The 20,296-nt window shown below is 54.6% G+C and overlaps 1 protein-coding gene across 2 annotated transcripts; it reads right to left on the reverse strand.

The window, feature by feature from the left end:
* On the reverse strand, positions 6,034-19,564 carry KCNN4 (potassium calcium-activated channel subfamily N member 4). Of its 2 annotated transcripts, none has more exons than XM_005692619.3 (9): positions 19,238-19,564; positions 16,049-16,144; positions 14,349-14,779; positions 12,047-12,182; positions 8,987-9,097; positions 8,746-8,864; positions 8,277-8,346; positions 6,891-7,058; positions 6,034-6,633 (listed from the first exon to the last, which is right to left on the reverse strand). In XM_005692619.3, exons 1-8 carry the CDS (start codon positions 19,394-19,396, stop codon positions 6,894-6,896), a joined length of 1,287 nt encoding a protein of 428 aa, XP_005692676.2. In that variant the 5' UTR covers positions 19,397-19,564; the 3' UTR covers positions 6,034-6,633; positions 6,891-6,893. The 2 variants fall into 2 exon arrangements, with proteins under 2 accessions (XP_005692676.2, XP_013826873.2); XM_013971419.2 differs by lacking the exon at positions 19,238-19,564 and adding an exon at positions 17,351-17,460.

Raw genomic sequence — 20,296 nt, forward strand, 5'->3', positions numbered from 1 at the left:
AAAACATGGCTGTCTTATCCCCCAGTCTTGTTGCAGGAGAATTGTCTGGAAGAGGATGGCCATGTCACAGGCCTCAGAGGAGTCCCTAGGAGGGGCCACCAAGTGAGGGTCCTTGGCTTCACACAGAAGAGAATTCAAGAGTGAGCCATTGTATAAAGTGGAAGTAAGTTTATTGAGAGAGAGACACATTCCATAGGCAGAAAGGAGACCATCTCAGAAAGAAGAGTGGCCAGTGGGTGTGGGGGTGGTTAGTTTTTGTGGGTTGGATAATTTCATAAGCTAACAAGTGGGAGTATTATTCCAACTATTTTGGGGTAACAGCGAGAATTTCCAGGAATTGGGCCACCACCCACTGTTTGACCTTCTATGGTCAGCTTCAGAATGGTCATGGCGTGGGTGGTGTGTCACTTAGCATATGCTGATATATTACAATGAGCGTATAATGAGGCTCAGGGTCTAGGGAAGTTGTGTCTTCTGTCATCTTGGGCCTCATGGGCCTAGTTTTAATTGTATCATCAAGATCTGCATCACTTTTTTAAAGGTTGGGTCCTGTCCCCTTCCCTCCCGTCTTGGTCTCACTCTGTTGTGGAAACTTCTCAATACCGTGATAGAGAATCTATAAGGACAAGTTTATAGGCACTTATTTTTCTTTATCTTTTTTTGTCTCAATGTAACTTAAATGTGGCCAAGTGCAGAAAAGGGTCATTAAAGTTTTACAAATATGTATATGTACTCATGTAACCACTAACCAGGTCAAGATAGAGAACATTTCTGAAGCCCCAGAGATTTCTGATGGGCTGTTTCCCTGTCAGCTCCCCTACTCCAGAAACAGCCTCTGCTCTGATTCCAGTCATTACAGATGAGTTGTGGCTGCTCTTGAACTTGATAGAAATGAAACTTGATAGAAATCTGACAGCAGGTCTTCTGTGTTGCCTTCTTTAGCTCTTTGGTCTGTGAGAGTCTTCCCTGCTGTTGAATGTATCAGGAGCTTGTTCTGTAAGAACTTTGAAAGGATTTCTACATGCAGGTTGTTTTACAATACAGAGAATAAAGACTCAAGTTGACTTCCAGCTGCTTTGCAGTGTGGTGAATACCTGATGGGCTTTAAGGATAGTGGAGGATGTAAAGTGCTTAAAGTTCTGGGGGGCCAGTTTTAAGATGGGAGGAAAGACAGCATGTTTGTGTGCTGCTTGGAGGGACAGTGAAACCATGCTGCTCAAACTGGAACTTGAACCCATGGGCCAGGACTCACACCTGGCCAAACCCAGAATGGGACTTGAACCCACAGTCTTTTAATTGGGATCACACACCTGGCCTCAGCACTTATTGAAGCTCAGGTTCTTGATGTCCCCTTGCAGGAAGAATTCAGTGAAAGACAACGTGACAGGTAAGAAATAGATTTATCTAGAGAGAAACACACCCCACAGACAGAATGTGGGCTGTCTCAGAAGGCAACAGGCCCTGGAAATTTTGGGGTTGTGAGTTTTTTATGGACTTTGTAATTTCATAGGCTAATGAGTGGGAGGATTAGTCCAACTATTTCTAGGAAGGGGCAGGGATTGCCAGGAATTGCACCACAGCCCACGTTTTGACCTTTTATCATTGGCCCTGAAACTGTCATGGAGCTGGTGGGTGTGTCATTTAGCTAACGTATTACAATGAGTGTATAATGAGACTCGGGTCTACCGGAAGTCGAATCTTCAGCCATCTTGGATCTAGTTGGTTCTAGTTTGTCATGTCCTATGGCAGTGTCATTATTTTAAAGATTGCCCCCTGCCCCTTCCCTTCTATTTCAATAGCAGGGAAAATGGATGAGGGAAGAAACTTAGGACTCTGGCCATGAGGAAGTGAGAAAGGGTGCAGCCAGGGTACACCCTTGGCTGGACTAGAAGAAGGGCCAGTTCATTCTGTTAGAAGAAAGAAAAGACATTGCTTCAAGTTGCAAAAGCACTCTCCTGGTTTTTACATGTTAGCAGCTGTCCTACACAGCAGAAAAGCTAAAAACAAGTCTTTAGTCTGCAGTCTGGTATTGATGTAGATGACATGGCTTCCTTCATGGACCCTCATAAAGAACTGGAAAAATACTGGTGATATTTGTTCTACATGGATGGGGAAAAGAGGACAGGAGAGTCCAGGAGAGATGACCAGTTTCGACAGTCCTTGGGAAGGAAGAGGAGCCCTGTGATACTGGGTTTATAATAAATATGGATTTGGTCTTTATCCCGGAGTCTGGCACAGAGCTCCTAAAACCTTTGGAACTTCCAGTGAAGAGAGTAATAAGGGTGTCTTTTGTAATGAGGTGGCTTTGAGAAGCATCTCGGTAACCTGAGGATAGGGGCTGGGTGCCAGGGGCCCCAAGGGGTGATTAGAGGTTTAGAACTTCCAGATCTACAGGAAGGGGAGAGGGGTTGGAGGTTGGATTAGTCACCAAAGTTCGATGATTTAATCGGTCATGGCTATGAAATGAAGCCTCCATAATAACCCCCAAAGGACAGGGCTTGGAGAACTTCCAGGTTGGTGAACACTTGGAGATTTGGGGAGAGCGGTGCCAAGAGAGGGCATGGAAACTCCCTGTCCCTTCCCCAACCCTTGCCCTGTGCCTCGCTTCTATCTGGCTGTTCCCCAATTACATCATTTTATAAGAAACCTATAATCTAGTAAATAAACTGTGTCTCTGAGTTCTGTGAGTCACTCATTGAACCCAAGGAAGGGGCTGTTGGATCTGTAGCCAGATGGTCAGACACACAGGTGACAATCTGGACTTGAAATTGGCATCTGAAGGGGTAGAGGTTGGGGGCAGTCCTGCAGGACCCAACCCTTAACCTGTGGAATCTGTTGCTGTCTCCAGGTAGACAGTGTCAGGACTGAACTGAATTGTGATGTCTGAGAATTGCTTGAGGGGAAAAAAAAACCCAAACCACAACAATGGAATCGGGTGCAGAATCATTATCTGCTGTGTGTTACAGGGAGGGGATAGGGAGGCTGGAGGAGGGGTGGGGCCACAGCCTGAAGAGCCCCCCCAGGTGAGGCCTGTGGGTGTCTTAACACCATTCTATAGGGAAAAAGAACGCAGCCCTGGCTGATACCTGGAAGCAAGGTACACACCAGGGTGTGCAGCAAGTTCCTTTTCAAAGTTCAAAATTGGGCGAAAGAAAATCAGGAAGGAAGGGAAGAGAGAGTTTTTAGGGTCATGGAAACTTCAAGCTTGAGCTGACTGGTATTTGCTTGGGTGAATGCATGTGTAAAAAAAATCTATTGAGGCTGCTTTTAAACTTTGTGTCATTTATGTAAAATAAAGCTCAATAAAAGAAAAAATGAGTGGAGACTTGCCTGGCAGTCCAGTGGGTGAGAATCTGCGCTTCCATTGCTGGGAGCACAGGCTCCATCCCTAGTGGGGGGACTAGGATCCCACATGCCGCAGGGCTAGCTCTAGGAGCTGGACTTTGACAGAAACACAGGTGGGAACCATGGCAGGCTTTTGAGCAAGGGAAGGGCCCAGTCATGTCTTGGGTGGTGGCCCCAACCCCTGACTGGCTCTTGAACCCCAGTAATCCCCCAGCCCTTTCTGGACCCACTTTTCCCCACCCTGTCCTCTTACAGGCATGGAGGCCAAACTGAAGCAGGAGGGGGAAGTTGCCAGAATCACCGTGAAACCAAGTCCGTCGGGAGCAGAGCCTGCTGATTCATGCCTGCAGCCCCCACGCTGCTGCACGGCATTCAGGAAGTGGTCATGGTGTGAGGGGGTTTGCAAAGACTGCTGGAATGGGGGGCATCGGGACGCGTTCCCCACAGTCAGTGGTGGCAGTGGCAGGGGGCAGATCTGAGCGTTCAGAACAGCAGTGCTCTCCCGCGCTCTTAGTGCCTTAGGCAAAAAGCCCCTTCTCACCAGTTCCTACCTTGTCCCAGGAGAAACCAACAAGTGATAGAAGGTGCTGCACTTCCGGCCACCCCAGGCAGTGAGTGTGTTCATTCAGTGATAACTCACTGAGGCCTAGCATATGCAGGCCCTCGACACTGAAGACACAATATAGAGAGTAAAAATGAAAGTAGGGTATGCTGCTGCTGCTGCTGCTAAGTCGCTTCAGTCGTGTCCGACTCTGTGCGACCCCACAGACGGCAGCCCACCAGGCTCCCCCGTCCCTGGGATTCTCCAGGCAAGAACACTGGAGTGGGTTGCCATTTCCTTCTCCAATGCATGAAAGTGAAAAGTGAAAGTGAAGTCTCTCAGTCATGTCCGACTCTTGGCCACCCCATGGACTGTGGCCTACCAGGCTCCTCTGTCCATGGGATTTTCCAGGCAAGAGTACTGGAGTGGGGTGCCATCGCCTTCTCCGGAAAGTAGGCTATAATGATCCCTAAATGAATGAGCTGATTGACTAAGCTCTGGGCCTTCAGAGCCAGGCCATCTGGGTCAAATCCTAGCTTCGCCATCTCCTTGCTGCGGGGTCATGTAGGGTTCTTAATCTCTGTGCCTCGGATTCCCCATCTGTATAACAGGACCAGTAATACCACCTTGCTTCCTTCTGTAGAGATTTTATGAGATCATTTATATAAAGCATTTAATGTGGGACTTCGCACGATAAATATTACTGTGATAGAGACAGGTTCAGGGGGCTGTGGGAGCTACAGAGAGGGCTTCCTGGCAGAGGAGACATGTAAGCTGGGGCCCAAAGGAGTTGGAAGGAGTTTGCCCAGTGAAGCCAAGTAGAATTAGGAAAGGGTGGTCCCATTAAGGGATCTGGCAGCACTGAAGAGGGCTTACTGCAGGGGAGGGTGTTGGAAGTGTTCCTGTTTCCTCTGCCCTCCAGGTGGGCTGGTGTCCAGAGGAAGGGGCAGTGGGTGGTGCGAGCCCCAGTTTAGCTCTGGGGGCTAAGGGGTGGGGCTGGCTGCGGACTTGCAGGGAAATCCAAAGATAGCTCAGCAGAGAAGGATGACTCGCAGCCCGGGCTTCCCTACAAGTCAAGGGAAGTGGGGATGAATCAGCATCTCAAAGTGGAAGGCAGCGGCTGTGGGAAGTGAGACCCAGGTTCAGGGTCCAAGGCCACTCTGTCTCTGACTCACCTCAAGCCAGGCTCGGTCTCAGGATGCACTGGGTGTGAAGCCAGACCCTTGGGGCCTTTCTCCTTTCGAAGCTTCAGTCTCTGTATTTGTACAGTGGGGTGGGGCGGGGCCGGCAGAGGTGGTGGTGACTTACATAATGGGATCGCAGAGCTGGGCATACAGGAGGACCTCCATAAGTGCCAGCCCCCTTCCCATTTCCTGGCTAAGTCCTAGCAGATACGAGAAATGAGTACAGGGGATGGTTTGGAGTTCCCGTTACTCTCCTGATGGATGAGTTGTCATCTGGGTTCTGGTGGGCCATGAGTAGAGAGGGGCAGAGGAAAGAGCAGCCGTGTACTGATTGTGTCTGAAAATCAGTAGCACTGATAAAAATGATTATCTCTCATGAATTCTTACTAAATGCCCAACCCTCTGTGCCCCTCCCTGAGGGAAGGTGACCCCATCTCACAGGTGAAGTGAAATGTTCAGAGAGATGAAACCACTTCCCCAAAGTCACACAGCCAGTGGATGGCAGAGCCAAGGTTTGAACCCCAATCTGTCTGAATTCAAAGCCCTTGCTCTTAGCCTAAGATCTGGGCTGGGGCAGGAGTAGGGACAGTGTTGAGGACTCCCCAGCCTGCAGACCTGGGAGGGTACTCTTGGAGGCCTCTTTTATAGTTGCAAAAGCTGGTTCAGGCGGGCTTCCTCAGCTGCTCAGGGGGTGAAGAATCCGCCTGTAATGCAGGAGACTCATTGATCCCTGGGTGGGGAAGATCCCCGGGAGGAGGGCACGGCAACCCTCTGCAATGTTCTTGCCCAGAGAATCCCCATGGACAGAGGAGCCTGGTGGGCTATAGTCCATAGGGTCACAAAGAGTTAAACACGGCCGTAGCAACTGTGAGCACCCAAGCAGGTTCAGACAGGAAAAGGGCCTTTCACTGGCTGACCTGCCTGTTTAGAGTGTGGATGTGTTTAGAAAGAAACAACAACTTCTTCTGGCTTTGTTTAACATTTATTGCAAAGTATAAGAGCAGAGACTGGTGGGCTGCACCCTGGCCCCTCCAACCTTCTCCCACCAGATAATTCTCTGCAGCTCTGGAGAAACAGTGTCCTCCTCGCTCTCCCGCCAGGGGGCGCTGCCTCCTGCCTCGTCCCGGCCTCGGGCCTGATTCCTTCAGCTCTGCCGGCCAGCCGGCGGGTCACTGAGGCAGCCCTGGATCCTGGACTCTGGGTCCCTGCTCCCCTCTTTCTCCTCCTCTGGGACCCAGGAGGCCCAGCCCCCAAGCACCTCCACATCCAACTGAAAGCTGGTGGCCATCTACAGCAGCAGAGTGAGGATGTTTTTGTCGAGGGTATGTGAGGCAGGGGGGACCGTTTTCCCATCTGGGGCCTTGGTGGGGGGTGGGCCACGGCCTCCCTCCTTAATCCAGCATCCCCTCCGGCATCCTTCAGCATTCACCATCCAAGGTGGGGCCCCCAGCAGTCCTCACACTTAGGGGGGTCTTTATATGCACGGCTGGGTCAGGAGTAGCAGAGAGAATGTCCTTGACCTCAATCCTGGGGAAGGGTAGCCTGGTTCTTCCTGGATGGGTCCTGGGGAGACGAACAGAGAGTTGGATAGAAAGGCAGGCCAGACACCAGAGGAAGAGACAGACCAAGCAAAGAAAGAGGGCGGGGGGCGGTCCAGCCCCAAACTTGGTGTCCCTCCCCTCAGGCAGAGCCAGAGCAGAAGCGATCCGGTGGCCTCAACTCCAGCCCCTCCAGCCCCCTCCCCCTTAGCCACATGGGGTGCTGGCCACAGGGCACCCTTCCTCCAGGAGGTTCTCCTGCCCGAGTCCCAGTCCCCTCACCAGCTACGTGGCCTCCTGGCTTGGTTCTGGAAGCTGCCGCGGCCCCAGCGCAGCACTGAGCAGCTCGCTCAGGGTGTCCAGCCTCCCTGCTAGCGCATCAATCTGCTTCTCCAGGGCCTGGTGAGAGCTGCTCAGACGGAGCTGCAGGTCACACAGGATCATGTGCATCTGGGCAGAAAGAGGTCAGAGGGATCAGGGGGCTGGAGGAGACTCCCTCCCTGCCCTGCAGAGTAAGGCAATGGAACCAGCATTTCCTAAGTCCTTACAGGCCTGAGAGATTATCCTCAATGATAACAGTTACCATTTATCAACCACCTGCCACCGCCCAGCGACTGGGCCACGTGATCCTCATATGCAGCTTAAAATCCTCCTAAAAGTGCAGGAATGGGAATCCTGTTTCCATTTTTAACAGCTGAGGAAACAGGCCTGGAGCAGATAAGTTGACATGGCCAAGTCAGCACCTGGATCAGGGTGACCCTAGAATGTAGTAGGCACTCACTTAAATCTTTGTGGCCTTGATGGCCGTCTGACTTTAAAACCCACAGAGCCCCTTCTCTGCCTTCTCAAACTAGGATTCACAGCTTCGTCCTTCAGGGCGTGGGAGCTTTCTATGAAGACTCTTGACTTCCGCGTTTGGGGCCAGGTGGATAATCTCAGAAATCACCACCTGCCGATTCCGCAGATCTAGGCCACTGCCGTGCAGTTTAGGGGCCCGGCACCTGCGGCTGTGTTTACCATGGCATCAGGGCCCAGGGCCACTGTTTGAGTTGTCACGGACTAATGAGAAAAAAGCAAAGGCTACTGGATAAGCAAGAGGAGCTGCTAACCAAGCCAGCAGGGCGTGACATCACTGACCCCGAGCACTTCAGAATCAAGGGGACCCAGCAGAAGGAGGGCAAGCCCTTGACCAGGCAAGCCCGCCCAGCGCTCCTGGCCACCTTCCTCCTCTTCACAACAGCAGCACAGATTGAGTTTTCCCGGAACAATGTCACTCATCCGTGTGTTGGTGCTGTTAATTCGCATTTTATTGCTTTGCCCTTGGCGTTTGAACTTCGTTTGTCAATTTGCTTTGGTTTTATGGTTGTATAAGAGTCATAGTTGAAAGGAATTTTATATCTACCCACATGTAGGGAACTTGACAATGGGAATAATTTCACATCAAACACTGGAGTTCTTTGCACAAGTTCCTTAAGCTTCAAAGGAAGCTGCACCTTTCACGAGAAACTCTATTGCACCATTCACTTATTCATTTGTTTGTCCCTTCAACCACAAGAGCTTCCTTGAGTGCCCTTGTGTGCCAGCGTCCCCGATTCCAGGCCCAGAGCTCTTACCAGCCACCCCCTACCTCCCTCTTCTCCTAGACCCCCTCTCACGGGCTCCCAGTACCTTGGAGATGTCCACCATAGAGTTCACTTGCTCCCGGAGCTTTCTGTGTTTCAGCCGCACCTGGCGGAACCTGGGGGTTTAAAAGAACAGCAGGGGGTGGGGGTCAGAGCAGCCTAGCACAGGGGTGGGATGAGGGGAGCAGAGACTCACAAATATAGAGTATAAAGAGGAAAAGTTGCCAAAGAACTGAAGGGGTGGGAGGGAATGGCTGCACCCATGAGCCCACCCCCCACATAGAGACCAAGGTAGCCAGACCCGCAGGCACTCTGAAACATGCAAACGAAACCATCACACACACACAGTCACTGTGACGTCCAGGTGGGCATCTGTTTAGTGGGACCACACGCGGGCATCCTGACCTGGGTATGCATTCATGCTCACACACGGACCACACACACACGCTCACACCCTGCAGAGAGCAGACTCAGGCAGGGCTGTACACGGCGTGTGCACACACAGAGGACCTCACCGGTTGATGGCGGCCAGCAGCCGGCGCTGGTGCTTGCGGGCGGCTCCAGACTCCTTCCTGCGTGTGTGTTTGTACAACATCCACGACTCCTGCAGCACTCGGGCAGCCGACTCCCTCATCTGGGTGTGGAGGGCACGGTGTCAGGGGAGAGGGACCCCCTAGGGCTCTGGGAGGAGGGGCTGGGGACTTGGACTCCTGGCTCTGAGAGAGGGTGTGTTCTGGGTGCTGGAGGCCCACTCACCTCTTTGGCATACTGAATGTCCATCATGAAGTTGTGCACGTGCTTCTCCGCCTTATTAAACTCCAGCTTCCGGGCCACCACGGCCACCAGCAGGGCTGTGCAGCAGACCCCCTGCGGGCACAGCAGGTGTTATGACACAGGGGCCCTGGGGCTCCGAGGGCCAGCCGTGTGCCACCAACTCCCTCTCTCTCCTTGAACCCTCCCAACAGACACAGCTGGCAGGCACCACCCCCCCTAGTTGACAAACAAGCAAACCCACTGGGAGAGAACCAAGGTCTCAGAGGTTCCAGAGGTGGAGCTGTGATCAAAATCACACATCTGAGTGCAACTCCTGGGCATGGTGTTTACACCTTCACCATGTCCTGTTTTGTTAAGGGTGTGATTGGAGACGAGGGAGAAGGGCTGGTGCTGGGTGACGGGCAGACCTCAGGCTCCTGCAGGACCCCTGCCTCCCCACGTTCCAGTTGGCCATCAGGTCACCAGGGGTGTTCTTCCCCCTCCTCCCCACCCCTATAGACGCTGCCCAGCTCTGGCCACATCTTCTCCCTCCTGGACAATTTCTAGCCTCCCCTTCACCCCATCCTGACCCAGCTGTGACTCTGACCCCCTCACCCTAATCTCCTTCTGGGCTCCCACGGCCCCAGACTTCTTAGCCCGGCTCTCAGGGTCTGCTAAGGTCCAGGCCACTCCTTCTTCTCTGCCCAGCCTCCCTCTCAGGCAATTCATCCCTCACCTGCCTGAGCACCTTGTCCCAAACCCTCACTCTCATCCTTTCCTTCTTGAGGCCTCTGATCCATCAAGGCCCCATCAAATCCCAACTGCCCTGTACCACCTGCTCACTGTCCCTGGGGTTAGAATGACTCATCTGAAGTCTGTCCCCATCCCATTATGTTTCAGCTTTTGACCCTCGGAACAATTTGCTAGCTACAGGGACCGCTTGGGTTCCAAGCCCAGCTTGGAGCAAGTTATCTAATCTCACAGTGCCTGAGCTTCTTATCTGTGAAATGTGCACACCCTCACAGAATTACTCCAGGGATTCCGTCAGTTAGCACCTTGAGAGCAGAGCCTGGCAGAGTACAGACCCAATAAAAGTTAGCCGTTATTGCACCCTGGAACCTCTCAGCCGGGAGTAGGCTGTGAACTCTAATGCAAAGCTAGTGCAAAACTCACCATGAGAGAGTTTTCTATCTCAGCTTCTCCCTTTCTCAAATGAAGGAGGAGGTCCCAGGCAGCCCGAGGGCCCCTGACCCTTTGGGAGTGTGTCCCTGGCTGCATCCCTGCCCCTCTTTCCTAGTCACAGGGACTCACCACTGTGTGTTGTGTGTGTGTGTGTGTGTGTGTGTGTGTGTATGTGAGCCACAGTTCCCTGCCACCCCATGCATCACCTGTGGACCCAGGACTCGGGGGTTCAGCATGTCCTTCCTGGGACAAATCAGGGCTGGGGGCTGTTGGCTTGAATTCCTGAGCTTGAGGGGAGCCAGATCTCATAGGGAGGTGGAGGCCAAGGCATTGGGTGCTGGGTCTATGAAGGGAAGGGGGTGGGTGTCTAGATTCAGAGGGAGGCCGACTCTGGGGAATAGGCTTGGGTCTACGGCTTAGGGAGCCCTCTGTCTCATCCTTGAGGGCACAGGAGCCAGGATGGTAGACAGCCACGTGCTTGGAACAGCTACAATAACAGCTTCCCCATCGCCACCCCTGGCCCATTTCCTGAGCCTTTCCTGGGCTTGAGACCCTTTGTGTGCTGTGCTGCGCTATGCGCAGTCACTTCAGTCATGTCCAACTTTTTGCAACCTGTCAGGCTCCTCTGTCCATGGGATTCTTCAGGCAAGAATACTGAGTGGGTTGCCATGCTCTTCTCCAGGGGATCTTCCTGACCCAGGAATCGAACTGGTGTCTCTTGTGTCTCCTGCATTGCAGGCAGATTCTTTACCCAGTGAGCCACCTGGGAAGCCCTTTTGAGACCCTTTACATGGTTTAATTCATTTAGTCTTCTCAGGAGCAGTACACTGGTATCATCATCCCCATTTTATAGATGAGAAAACTGAGGCCCAGAAAGATTATATGGCTGACTCCTAGCTAGGAAGTGGCAGAAACAGAATTTGAACTCAAGCAGCCTGAGCCCACAGGCAAGCTCCTGATATCTATATGTAATAGCCTTAAAGGAGACTGGGAGACTGGATCCCTGGGTCCTGAAGGAACCTGGAGCTGGGAAACCAGGTACCCTGAGTCCTGGATGATTGAGAGGGTAAAGAGGGGAGAGAGCAAGATCCTGAGCCTTGGGGGAACTCAGGGCTGAATTCCTGAATTCTGGGAGGAAAAAGAGAAAAAGGGCTGGGAGGTTCCCAAGGAGGATGAGATCCGGGGTGCTAGATTCCAGAGAGAGCTAGGACTTTAGGGGATGGATTCCTGGGGTTTTCAAAGGAAATAGGGCTGGTGTCTGTGTTCTGAGCGAAGAGCCACGTAGTCAGAGCTATGGTTTTTCCAGCAGTCGTGTACAGATGTGAGAGCTGGATCATTAAGAAGGCTGAGTGCCAAAGAATTGATGCTTTTGAACTGCGGTGCTGGAGATGACTCAAGAGTCCCCTTGGACAGCAATATCAAGCCAGTCAATCCTAAAGGAAATCAACTCTGAATATTCATTGGAAGGACTCTTGCTGAAGCTGAAGCTCCAATACTTTTGATCACTGGATGGGAAGAGCCAACTCATTGGAAAAGACCCTGATGCTAGGAGAGACTTTAAGCAATAGGAAAAGGAGACAGCAGAGGATGAGATGGTCAGATAGCATCACCAACTCAATGGACATGAATTTGAGCAAACTCTGGGAGACAGTGGAGGACAGAAGAGCCTGGCATGCTATAGTCCATGGGGTTGCAAAGAGTTGGACACGACTTAGCATCTGAACCACAACAACTGTGTCCTGGACAGGGAGTGAGGCTGTGGGGGTCCAGACACCCAAGTTCCCTGGGGTGTCCCTGAGTGCCTCAGTTGGCTCCATGGTTTCCTGGGGCCCGGGGGGTGAGCAGTGTGCAGTGCAGGAGTCCCTGAGTGGATGTACTCACCATGACCCCAGTGCAGAGGCAGACGATCTTGCCCCACATGGTGCCTGGCACCACATCACCATAGCCAATGGTCAGGAATGTGATGGGGATCAGCCACAGTGTGTCCGAAAGGTGCCCGGTGGCATTCACGGCCTGCCTGTAGGGGAAGAGCGGGTTAGTTCCATGGTTCCTGTGGTGTTTGATACCCTTTTTCTTAGCACACACCCACACTCAAAAAAAGCACTCAAAGCTTGCCTGGCTTTGGCAAGCCTGCCTGGCCTCCTCTTTGCTGTGTGACCTAGACAAGATGCTCAATCACTGCGGGCTTTGAACCTGGATCCTGTCAATTCCCAAGACCATTTGGTTTCAGCTAGGCTACCAGGGCTGCTGCATTTAATGTGATTGAGGGATTGAAAGGGGGAAGAAACCCAACCTGAAGTTCACTTGTCAGTCCCTGGCAGGGAACTGCCTCCACCCAGAGAAAGGGTGGGTTTTCTGATTTCCACAAAGATTCTCTGTTGCCTACAGGTGGCTCTGTCAGGACTAAAAACGTGGGACTCTAAAAAGGCTTTGGCGGGGGGACTCTCTTCTTTCCCCATCCTTCAGGGAAGGGGATATTTAGGTCCAGTCATAGAAAGGACTGAAAATCAGGATGTGTCTAACTCTGACCCATAGTTAGCCCAGAGCATAGAAAGCATCATTCACCAGGGTCCCAGAAACCTCAAAACCACTAAGTTAGTGCCCAGAGGTGGGGACTGAATGTATCGTTAAACACCCCTCCCCCCGACTTCAGCCCAAAGTACACTCCAGTTTGCGGACTTCTGCCTCTCAGAAGCTCAGAGAGGAGAAATCTCAGGGCAGATGGTCCCATTCTCCACCTCCCCTCAAGAATCCTTTGCTCGATGTACTAAACTAGAGGTTCTCAATCTTGAGCCAGCATCAGAATTAACTGTTAAAAACAGATTGCTGAGTCCCGCCCATTAGAGTCTTGGATTCCATAGATATGGGTGGGGCCTACAAATTTGGATTTGCAACCAGTTTCCAGGAGATAGAGAGCATACTAAAAAGCAAAGACATTACTTTGCCAGCAAAGGTCCGTCTAATTAAAGCTATGGTTTTTCCAGTAGTCATGTATGGATGTGAGAGTTGGACTATAAAGAAGGCTGAGTGCCGAAAAATTGATGCTTTGAACTGTGGTGTTGGAGAAGACTCTTGAGAGTCCCTTGGAGTGTAAGGAGATCCAACCAGTCCATCCTAAAGAAATCAGTCCTGAATATTCATTAGAAGGACTGATGCTGAAGCTGAAACTCCAATACTTTGGCCATCTGATGCAAAGAACTGACTCTTTGGAAAAGACCATGATGCTGGGAAAGATTGAGGGCAGGAGGTGAAGGGGACGACAGAGGATGAGACAGTTGGATGGCATCACAGACTCAATGGACATGAGTTTGAGTAAACTCCAGGAGTTGGTGATGGACAGAGAGGCCTGGCGTGTTGCAGTCCATGGGGTCGCAAAGAGTCAGACACAATTGAGCAACTGAACTGAATCCAAGAGATGCTGCTGGTCCCAGAACCACTGGCTAAGATTACCCCTAATTTCTTTTATCTGTAAGATAAATGGGGCTTCCCTGGTGGCTCCGTGGTAAAGAATCCATCTGCTGATGCAGGAGACTGGGTTCAATTTCTGGATTGGGAAGATCCCTGGAGAAGGAAATAGCAACCGACTCTAGTATTCTTGCTGGGAAACCCCAGGGACAGAGGAGGCTGACAGGCTACAGTCCATGGGGTCGCAAAGAGTCGGACAGGACTTGGTGACTAAAGCAACAAAGGTAAGTGGAGGCCCTGATTGGGTACAGTTCCAGCATCAGGTCAGAGTCCAGCAGGCAGCTGGGAATTTCTTCCAGGGCAGCCCCGGGGTGGTTAGGAGCACCTACCAGTGCATGTGAGGTAATTTGGAAAAGCAGAGAGTCTCCTTCCTTCAAAGCAGGTGCAACCCTTGGCCAGCCAGGCCCCAGTGCCTGCATTATACCTGGACTCTGGAGGCAGGAGAGATTTGAGGCAGGAAGGGCAGGGCTTCCTAGGGTATATGTGTGTTGGGGGGGTTGGAGTGGGGGAGACTGGAGGCTGCAAGCGGACGAAAGGCTTTGGGGCTGGTCTGTCGGTTCTTCCCACCCTGCTGCATAAGAGTGTGGACAATAGCTTTCTCCGTGGCCTGGTCCCGGGGAGTCCTGATCTGCACCACCGTGCAGGGCAAGCGTGGTTGTAAGCGGCTCCTCCAGAGGCTCCAGGTACCCTCCATCCCCACCCGCCCTGGCACCCTCACCTCTCGGCTACCGACAGCACCCAGGCGGTGGTGAGCCAGAGGCCAAGCGTGAGGCAGAGCAGCAGGCGGCCGGGGTGCGTGTTCATGTACAGCTTGGCCACGAACCAGTGGCGGAAGCGGACCTGGTTGAGCGCGCCGATGCTGCGGTAGGAGGCGTTGAGCAGGACGCCGCTGCGCAGGAGCAGGGCGCGGGGCACCAGGTACAGGCGCAGCAGCATGGCCAGCGACAGCAGCGCCTCCCCCTGGTCCAGGAAGCTGGGCCAGGACTGCGTGGCCGCGGTCTTCGGGAACCCCGAGCTCAGCACGCACGGCGGGCCCGGCACCGGCGGCGGGTGCAGCCCGCACACCACCAGCTCCAGCACGATCTGCGCCACCTGCCGCCCGGTCAGCGCCACGCGCCAGTCCCGGAGCCCGTTGTCCGTCATGAACAGCTGCGGGGAGGAGGACGGACGGAGAAGGAGGGAGTCACGCGAAGGTCAGGCGCCCGCTCCCCAGCCTGCGCGAGGAGATAAGGGGGGCGCACCCGCGGGGCCGCAGAGGGAGGCAGATAGCGCAGGGCCTGGGGCCGGGGAGGGTGGGGAAGGGACACGGCAGGACCCGAGGAAGACATCTCTCCACCTTCACTCCCGTGTCCTGCGCAGCCTACTTCCAGAACCTCCAGCCCGGGAACACTTATTGAGTGCCTACTGTGTGCCCGACGTTGAGATATGTTGAGGATATGGGTGAACAAGACAAAAACGCCTTCCTCCCGGGAGCCTACATTCCACACCCATGGAGCCAGGCTTACTCCTGTCTCTGGGGACCCAGCAGTGTAACTGGCATCATCCCATTACAGTGACAATAGCCAACACGTGCGGAGCACCTGGGGGGTGCCCGGCATTGCGCTATCCCCTTTGGTGTTGTGACTCCTGGAATGGTCACAAGACAGTGAGACTGAAGGTATTCTTACGCCCATTTTATAGATGTGGAAACTGAGGCCCAGGGTGCTCAGGTGCAGCTGCACAGCTGGGCAGGCCGCTTAACTACTTGAAATGACTGCTTTGAATGACAAGGTGTGCTTCTTACTGAGCATGTCTTGTATGCCAGTCTCTGCAAGGGGCATACCATACTCGGCCAATATCCCTCATTTTATACGCCAAGGTTGTGGCGGAAGGGAACAGGATCTGGGGGTGTGGAAGATGGGAGGAGAGGGGAAGGGGTGGGGAGCCCAGTGTGGATTGAGACATGCGATGGGAGGGGGGACGTGGGTGGGAAGGGCGCCTGGATCTGGGGGTCATTGGCACAGAGGTGTGGAGCTCAGGCGTGGGGAAGGACTTCAGGCACATAACTAGGATCTGAGTTGTTGGGACCGGAACAGGTGGGGGCCCAAGGGCTGAAGAAGGGAGATCTGGGAGGCTGGGCCTGGTGTGAGGCAGCCTGGAGCTAGAGTGGACAGAGAGGCCTGGGGGCAGGAACTCTCAGCACCTACAGATGTGCCTGCCAGGTGAGTCAGAGGGCAGCAGGTGGAGGAAGGTCAGGGCTGCTCTGGGAGGCTCTGTCTGTTGTCCATGGTTCGTCCCCTCCGGGTAGATAAGGGTGTGGATGCATCTCAGGGTGGAGGAAGCTCATTACTCAGCCCAGCAGGCTGGAAAGTGTGAGCTGACAGGGCGTGGTGGGGGCTGAGGGGAGCAAGAAGGGGCTGGGGGCGGGGCCTGCCCTACCTGGACCTCTTTGGCGTGAAAGGCCACGATAAGGGAGAGGAGCAGGAACGTGGAAATGCTGATCAAGCATTTAACCAGGAACAGGTAGAGCACCCACTGTTGGGAGGGAGAGAGAAAGGGGTGAGATCCTAGGTCTCCACTGGCTCTGCCCCCTCTACCCTCCTCCCAAACTACCATCCCTTCTCCCTTCCCATTCATTCCTAGGCTCCTAACCCCACCCCCAGTCCAGCCGTCTCCTGATGCCTCCAGGTCTGGGGAAGCCTCAGAACTGTCATCGGGTCCCCAAGGAGAGCACCCTCTTCCTTCCTAAGGGGACAGCCCTGGTCTAGACGTAGGGTTCACCCTCCTCCTCAGCCTCTCCTAAGACCACACCCCTGAGAGAAGACCTCAAAATGCACATTCCTTCTTAACTGCCGCTTAAGGGTCCCCATCAAAAATAGTTCTCAGTTGGTGGAGGGGTGTCTAGAAACAGACATTTAGCCTCTAAAGGGTGTCCCTCCTCTTCCCTTCCTCCCCAGCTGGTCTCTGCCCTAGAAAGCAACTTCAAGTCTCCCCCCACCCAGCAACCCAATTCCCAAGGAGCCTAGAAACTGTCACTCAGTCCCCAAGGAATGAATGGCACCCTCCCTTGCCCTCATTCCCTGGGGTCCCTAAGACCCCAGCCCCAGCTCTGAGAAAGGCCTCCAGTCCTGCCCTGTGTGTCCCGCCCCCCCTCCCACCACCTCCTGCCCTCTCTCCTGGCTCCAAGCCCAGGGCAGATCTGGCCGGAAGCACATGGCCTCCAGAAACCACGGGAAGTTTTTTTCCCTCTCTTTGTGCGTCTATATCTTGGAGGAATCTAGAATTCTTAAGGGAGAGATTTAGAGGGGAATGGGACTGCTGGATTCCCTAAGAGGGGCTGGGAGGGGGTGCCTGCCTGGAAGGTGGTGTTGGGAGAAAGGGCCACCTGGGCGCCCTCAATGAGCTCAGCACCTGTTTCTTCTAGAATGCTGCCAGCTCTCCCCGCCAGCCAGGGCCCCGCCTCTGTGCAGGGGAAAAGGGCCAGTTTCCTGCCCCGGGGGGCCTGCCCCCCCACCCCTCCCTGAACAATGGTGCTGTTGTCCCTAGCCCTCCCCCACCCCCTCATCCTTCTATGGCTCCCCAGCTCCCTGTCCCTTTCTTTAGTTTGTCTCAACCAGCGCCCCACCTGACCCAGCCTCTCCCAGCTCCGTCGTCCACTTCTCTGGAGGTCCTCTCTCCTTTCAATTCCTTTTGCCCCGAATCCTGCACCCCCTTCTCTGTCTGTAGCACGCTGTCTCTCACCGCATCTTTGCCTTGGTCTCTCTCTGTCTTCGTCTTTCTGTGTATCTCTGCCTCTGTGTGTTTCTGCGTGTGTTGAGTCGCTTCAGTCATGTCCGACTCTTTGTGACCCTTTGGACTGTAGCCCGCCAGGCTCCTCTGTCCATGGGATTCTCCAGGCAAGAATACTGGAGTGGATTGCCATGCCCTCCTCCAGGGGATCTTCCCGACTCAGGGATGAAAACAGCGTCTCTTATGTCTCCTGCATTGGCAGGCGGGTTCTTTACCACTAGCACCACCTGGGTAGCCTCTCTGTACCCCTCACCACCCTCCCTCTCCTGCCCGGCTGCGTCAGTCACGTTCCGCTGTCTCAGTGGGCGCGGGCCTTGCCTCTCCTCCAGCCCCTCCCTGCTACCAGCAGGTGTCTGGATCCCTGCAGAATGAATTCATAGATTGCGATGGATTGTGATGGAGGTGGGGAGAGGGCATGGGTATTGTCAAGGCGGTCATAGAAAGGGGGCTGAGGAGGACCCTTCAGGTCATCTATTTCAACCCTCACCCCCAGTTTCCAGTTGACAAAACAGCCCCAGAGAGCTGCAGCAGATGCCAGAGTCGCCCTGCTGGAGGCAGCAGCCTGGTGGGCGGTGGAGGGAAGCAGGGGGAGGTGAGAGGGCGGAGGGCCTGGATGGTGAAGGAAAGACCCCCGACCCATCGCATCTGCCCCCTTAGCTTCACCTTCCCTGCTGGGCGGGGTGCTGAAGCCTGGGAGCGGCGGGTCAGCCCGGCCATGCTTCCTGTTGGCCTGGGCTTCGGCGGCCCCACCCCCTCAGTGCCCGCTGCCCTCACCCGCCCAGAGGAAGCCAGCCTGCCCCGACCCTCTGTGGGGCTCCTGGGCACTTCAAAGCTGCCTGCCTCTCCCACTCCCAAATCCAAGCCTGAGCCTTGTCCCCGGGAATGCCCTCACCTTACCCTCAAATCCAGGGCCCCCCTGACGAGCCCAGTTCCACGCCCCTTACCCCAGACAGATCTGCAGCCCCTCCTTTCCTGTTGAGCAATTCCGTCCCGTCCTCCAACTGCCAGTTCTGACCCATGTCCTTCATCTGCCCCCATCACAGCCCGGACCCGGGCTGGAATGTGCTGGAAGCCTGCTCAGACCTGTCCTGGCCCCACCTGTCCTTTCCTTCCCTATTCACACTATCCTCCAAGTCCGCGCCTCTGCCCCTGCACATCCTCTAAGGCGCCCTCCCCTCCAAACCCAGGAGCCCAGGCCCCCAGCCTCTCCTCCCCGGGACCCAGGAGACCAGCCTACGAGAAACCTACTTCTCCCTTATTTCTCAGACTGAATAAATTCTGAGGAAGCTGAGCTTCTCAGTGATGGAGATGGAATTGGCAGCGGGGCTGGGGGGATACTTCTTCCCCCTCAACCAGCACCCCCAACCCCAGCCAGTTTTTTCCATCTCTGCCCTTTGCCTCTGAGATAATGGGCAAACATTTGAGTTCAGATAAGGACCAAGGAGCCTCCACCTAGTGGAAGAAGTCAGCCTTTCTCCTCACCCTCCCTTCACTGAACCTGGGGCTACCCCTCCCCTAATCTGCTCTTAGGAGACTCCAGTATCTGACCAGCCACCCCTTGGACCTCCAACTGCCTGACTGCAGTATCTTCAAATTGCCACCCTGTCACCCCTCTTCCCTTCCATCTGCAGAGGGGGCCCCCTACCATTTCCCTCCCTGGGTCCCAGGAGTCCAGCGCTCAACCTCCTCCACTCTCAGACCCGGGGGTCCCCGGCCCCACCTCCCTCTGACCCTGGAGTCTCAGCCCCCAGCACCTCCTCCTCCCTCAGACCCAGGAGTCCTGGCCCCCAGCCCCTCCTCCTTCAAGACTAGAAGTCTCTGCCTCTGCCCTCCACTCACCGGGCACCCCCCGAACCACAGCATCTCCGCATGCAGGACCATGAGCCCAATGCCAGTTCCTGCCAGTGCCAGCGTCCAGCCGGCCAGGCTCTTCTCCTGCTCCAGCAGGCGCTTTCGCCGCCGCAGGGCCCCCAGGCCCGGCACCAGCTCCCCGCCCATGGCTCCCGGGGTCTTGGGGCCCAGCCAGCTTCCTGCCCAGGGTCCCCCACCTCGCAGCACGCAAAGGGCAGCCACAGTGGCTTGAGGCCCCCGGCCTGCTCTGCTCCCTTGCTCTGGGCTTGTGCTTTGAGGTGCAGCAGAGTCTGTGCCCTCTGGGAGGTGGTGACTGCTGGGCAGGGCGGGGAGGTGCTGGGGAGGCCCCCGGGCAGAGGGGAGGCTCCCCAACCCCCCCTTCTCAGACTAAGGAGGGGCGGGGGTGTGTCTTAGGGCAGAGCAAGGAAGAGGCGTGAGTCCACGTGGATTCAGAGACACACACACCAACACACAATGGGCTTTGTGACACACAGCGGTCTGCAGCGTATAATACACACCTACTCTGGGCCACACCCGGACACCACACAACACTACACCCTGAACCATGGCATGGCCAGAGACGGAACCTAACACCCATGGGCACACAACACTACTGACACCGAGTGACTCACAACTCCCGACAAGCTCTGAAACCCACAGCCACACCCAGACACCACACACACACGGTGTGACACACGCCGGCACTTAGCGAGCAGGCAGCGTCCCCGTGGCACCCAGGGCCACCCAAATATTGTCCACACAGAAGCACAGACATCACAGTCCAAACTGGCGCAACATCGTCTGACACAAACAGCCACACCCAGACACGGCACATGGGATGATGCCTGTCAGTAGCTACACAAACACGACCTATACGAGTGTTCCACAAACACACAATCTGTATTGACTTAGCAATCCCCCAGTGCCACGCACAGCATATCTGTATGAACAAGGCACGCAGCCATCACACACCCGTGGACCAGCAGCCAGTACATGCAGACACACATTTAGTGACACACCCATCGCAGTCAGCACTCACCTAGCACA

The sequence above is a fragment of the Capra hircus genome, chromosome 18 (genome assembly GCF_001704415.2).
Source record: "Capra hircus breed San Clemente chromosome 18, ASM170441v1, whole genome shotgun sequence".
Lineage (NCBI taxonomy): Eukaryota > Metazoa > Chordata > Mammalia > Artiodactyla > Bovidae > Capra > Capra hircus.

What these genes read in the sequence shown, in the direction of transcription:
- KCNN4 (XM_005692619.3), bottom strand. Translation starts at nt 19,396, where the DNA reads ATGGGCGGGGAGCTGGTGCCGGGCCTGGGGGCCCTGCGGCGGCGAAAG. An exon ending in GCCTCTGCACTGGGGTCATG is followed by an intron (nt 9,098 to 12,046) that starts GTGAGTACATCC and finishes CTGTGCCCGCAG; the next exon opens with GGGGTCTGCTGCACAGCCCT. An exon ending in ACATTCAGTATGCCAAAGAG is followed by an intron (nt 8,865 to 8,986) that starts GTGAGTGGGCCT and finishes CTCCACACCCAG; the next exon opens with ATGAGGGAGTCGGCTGCCCG.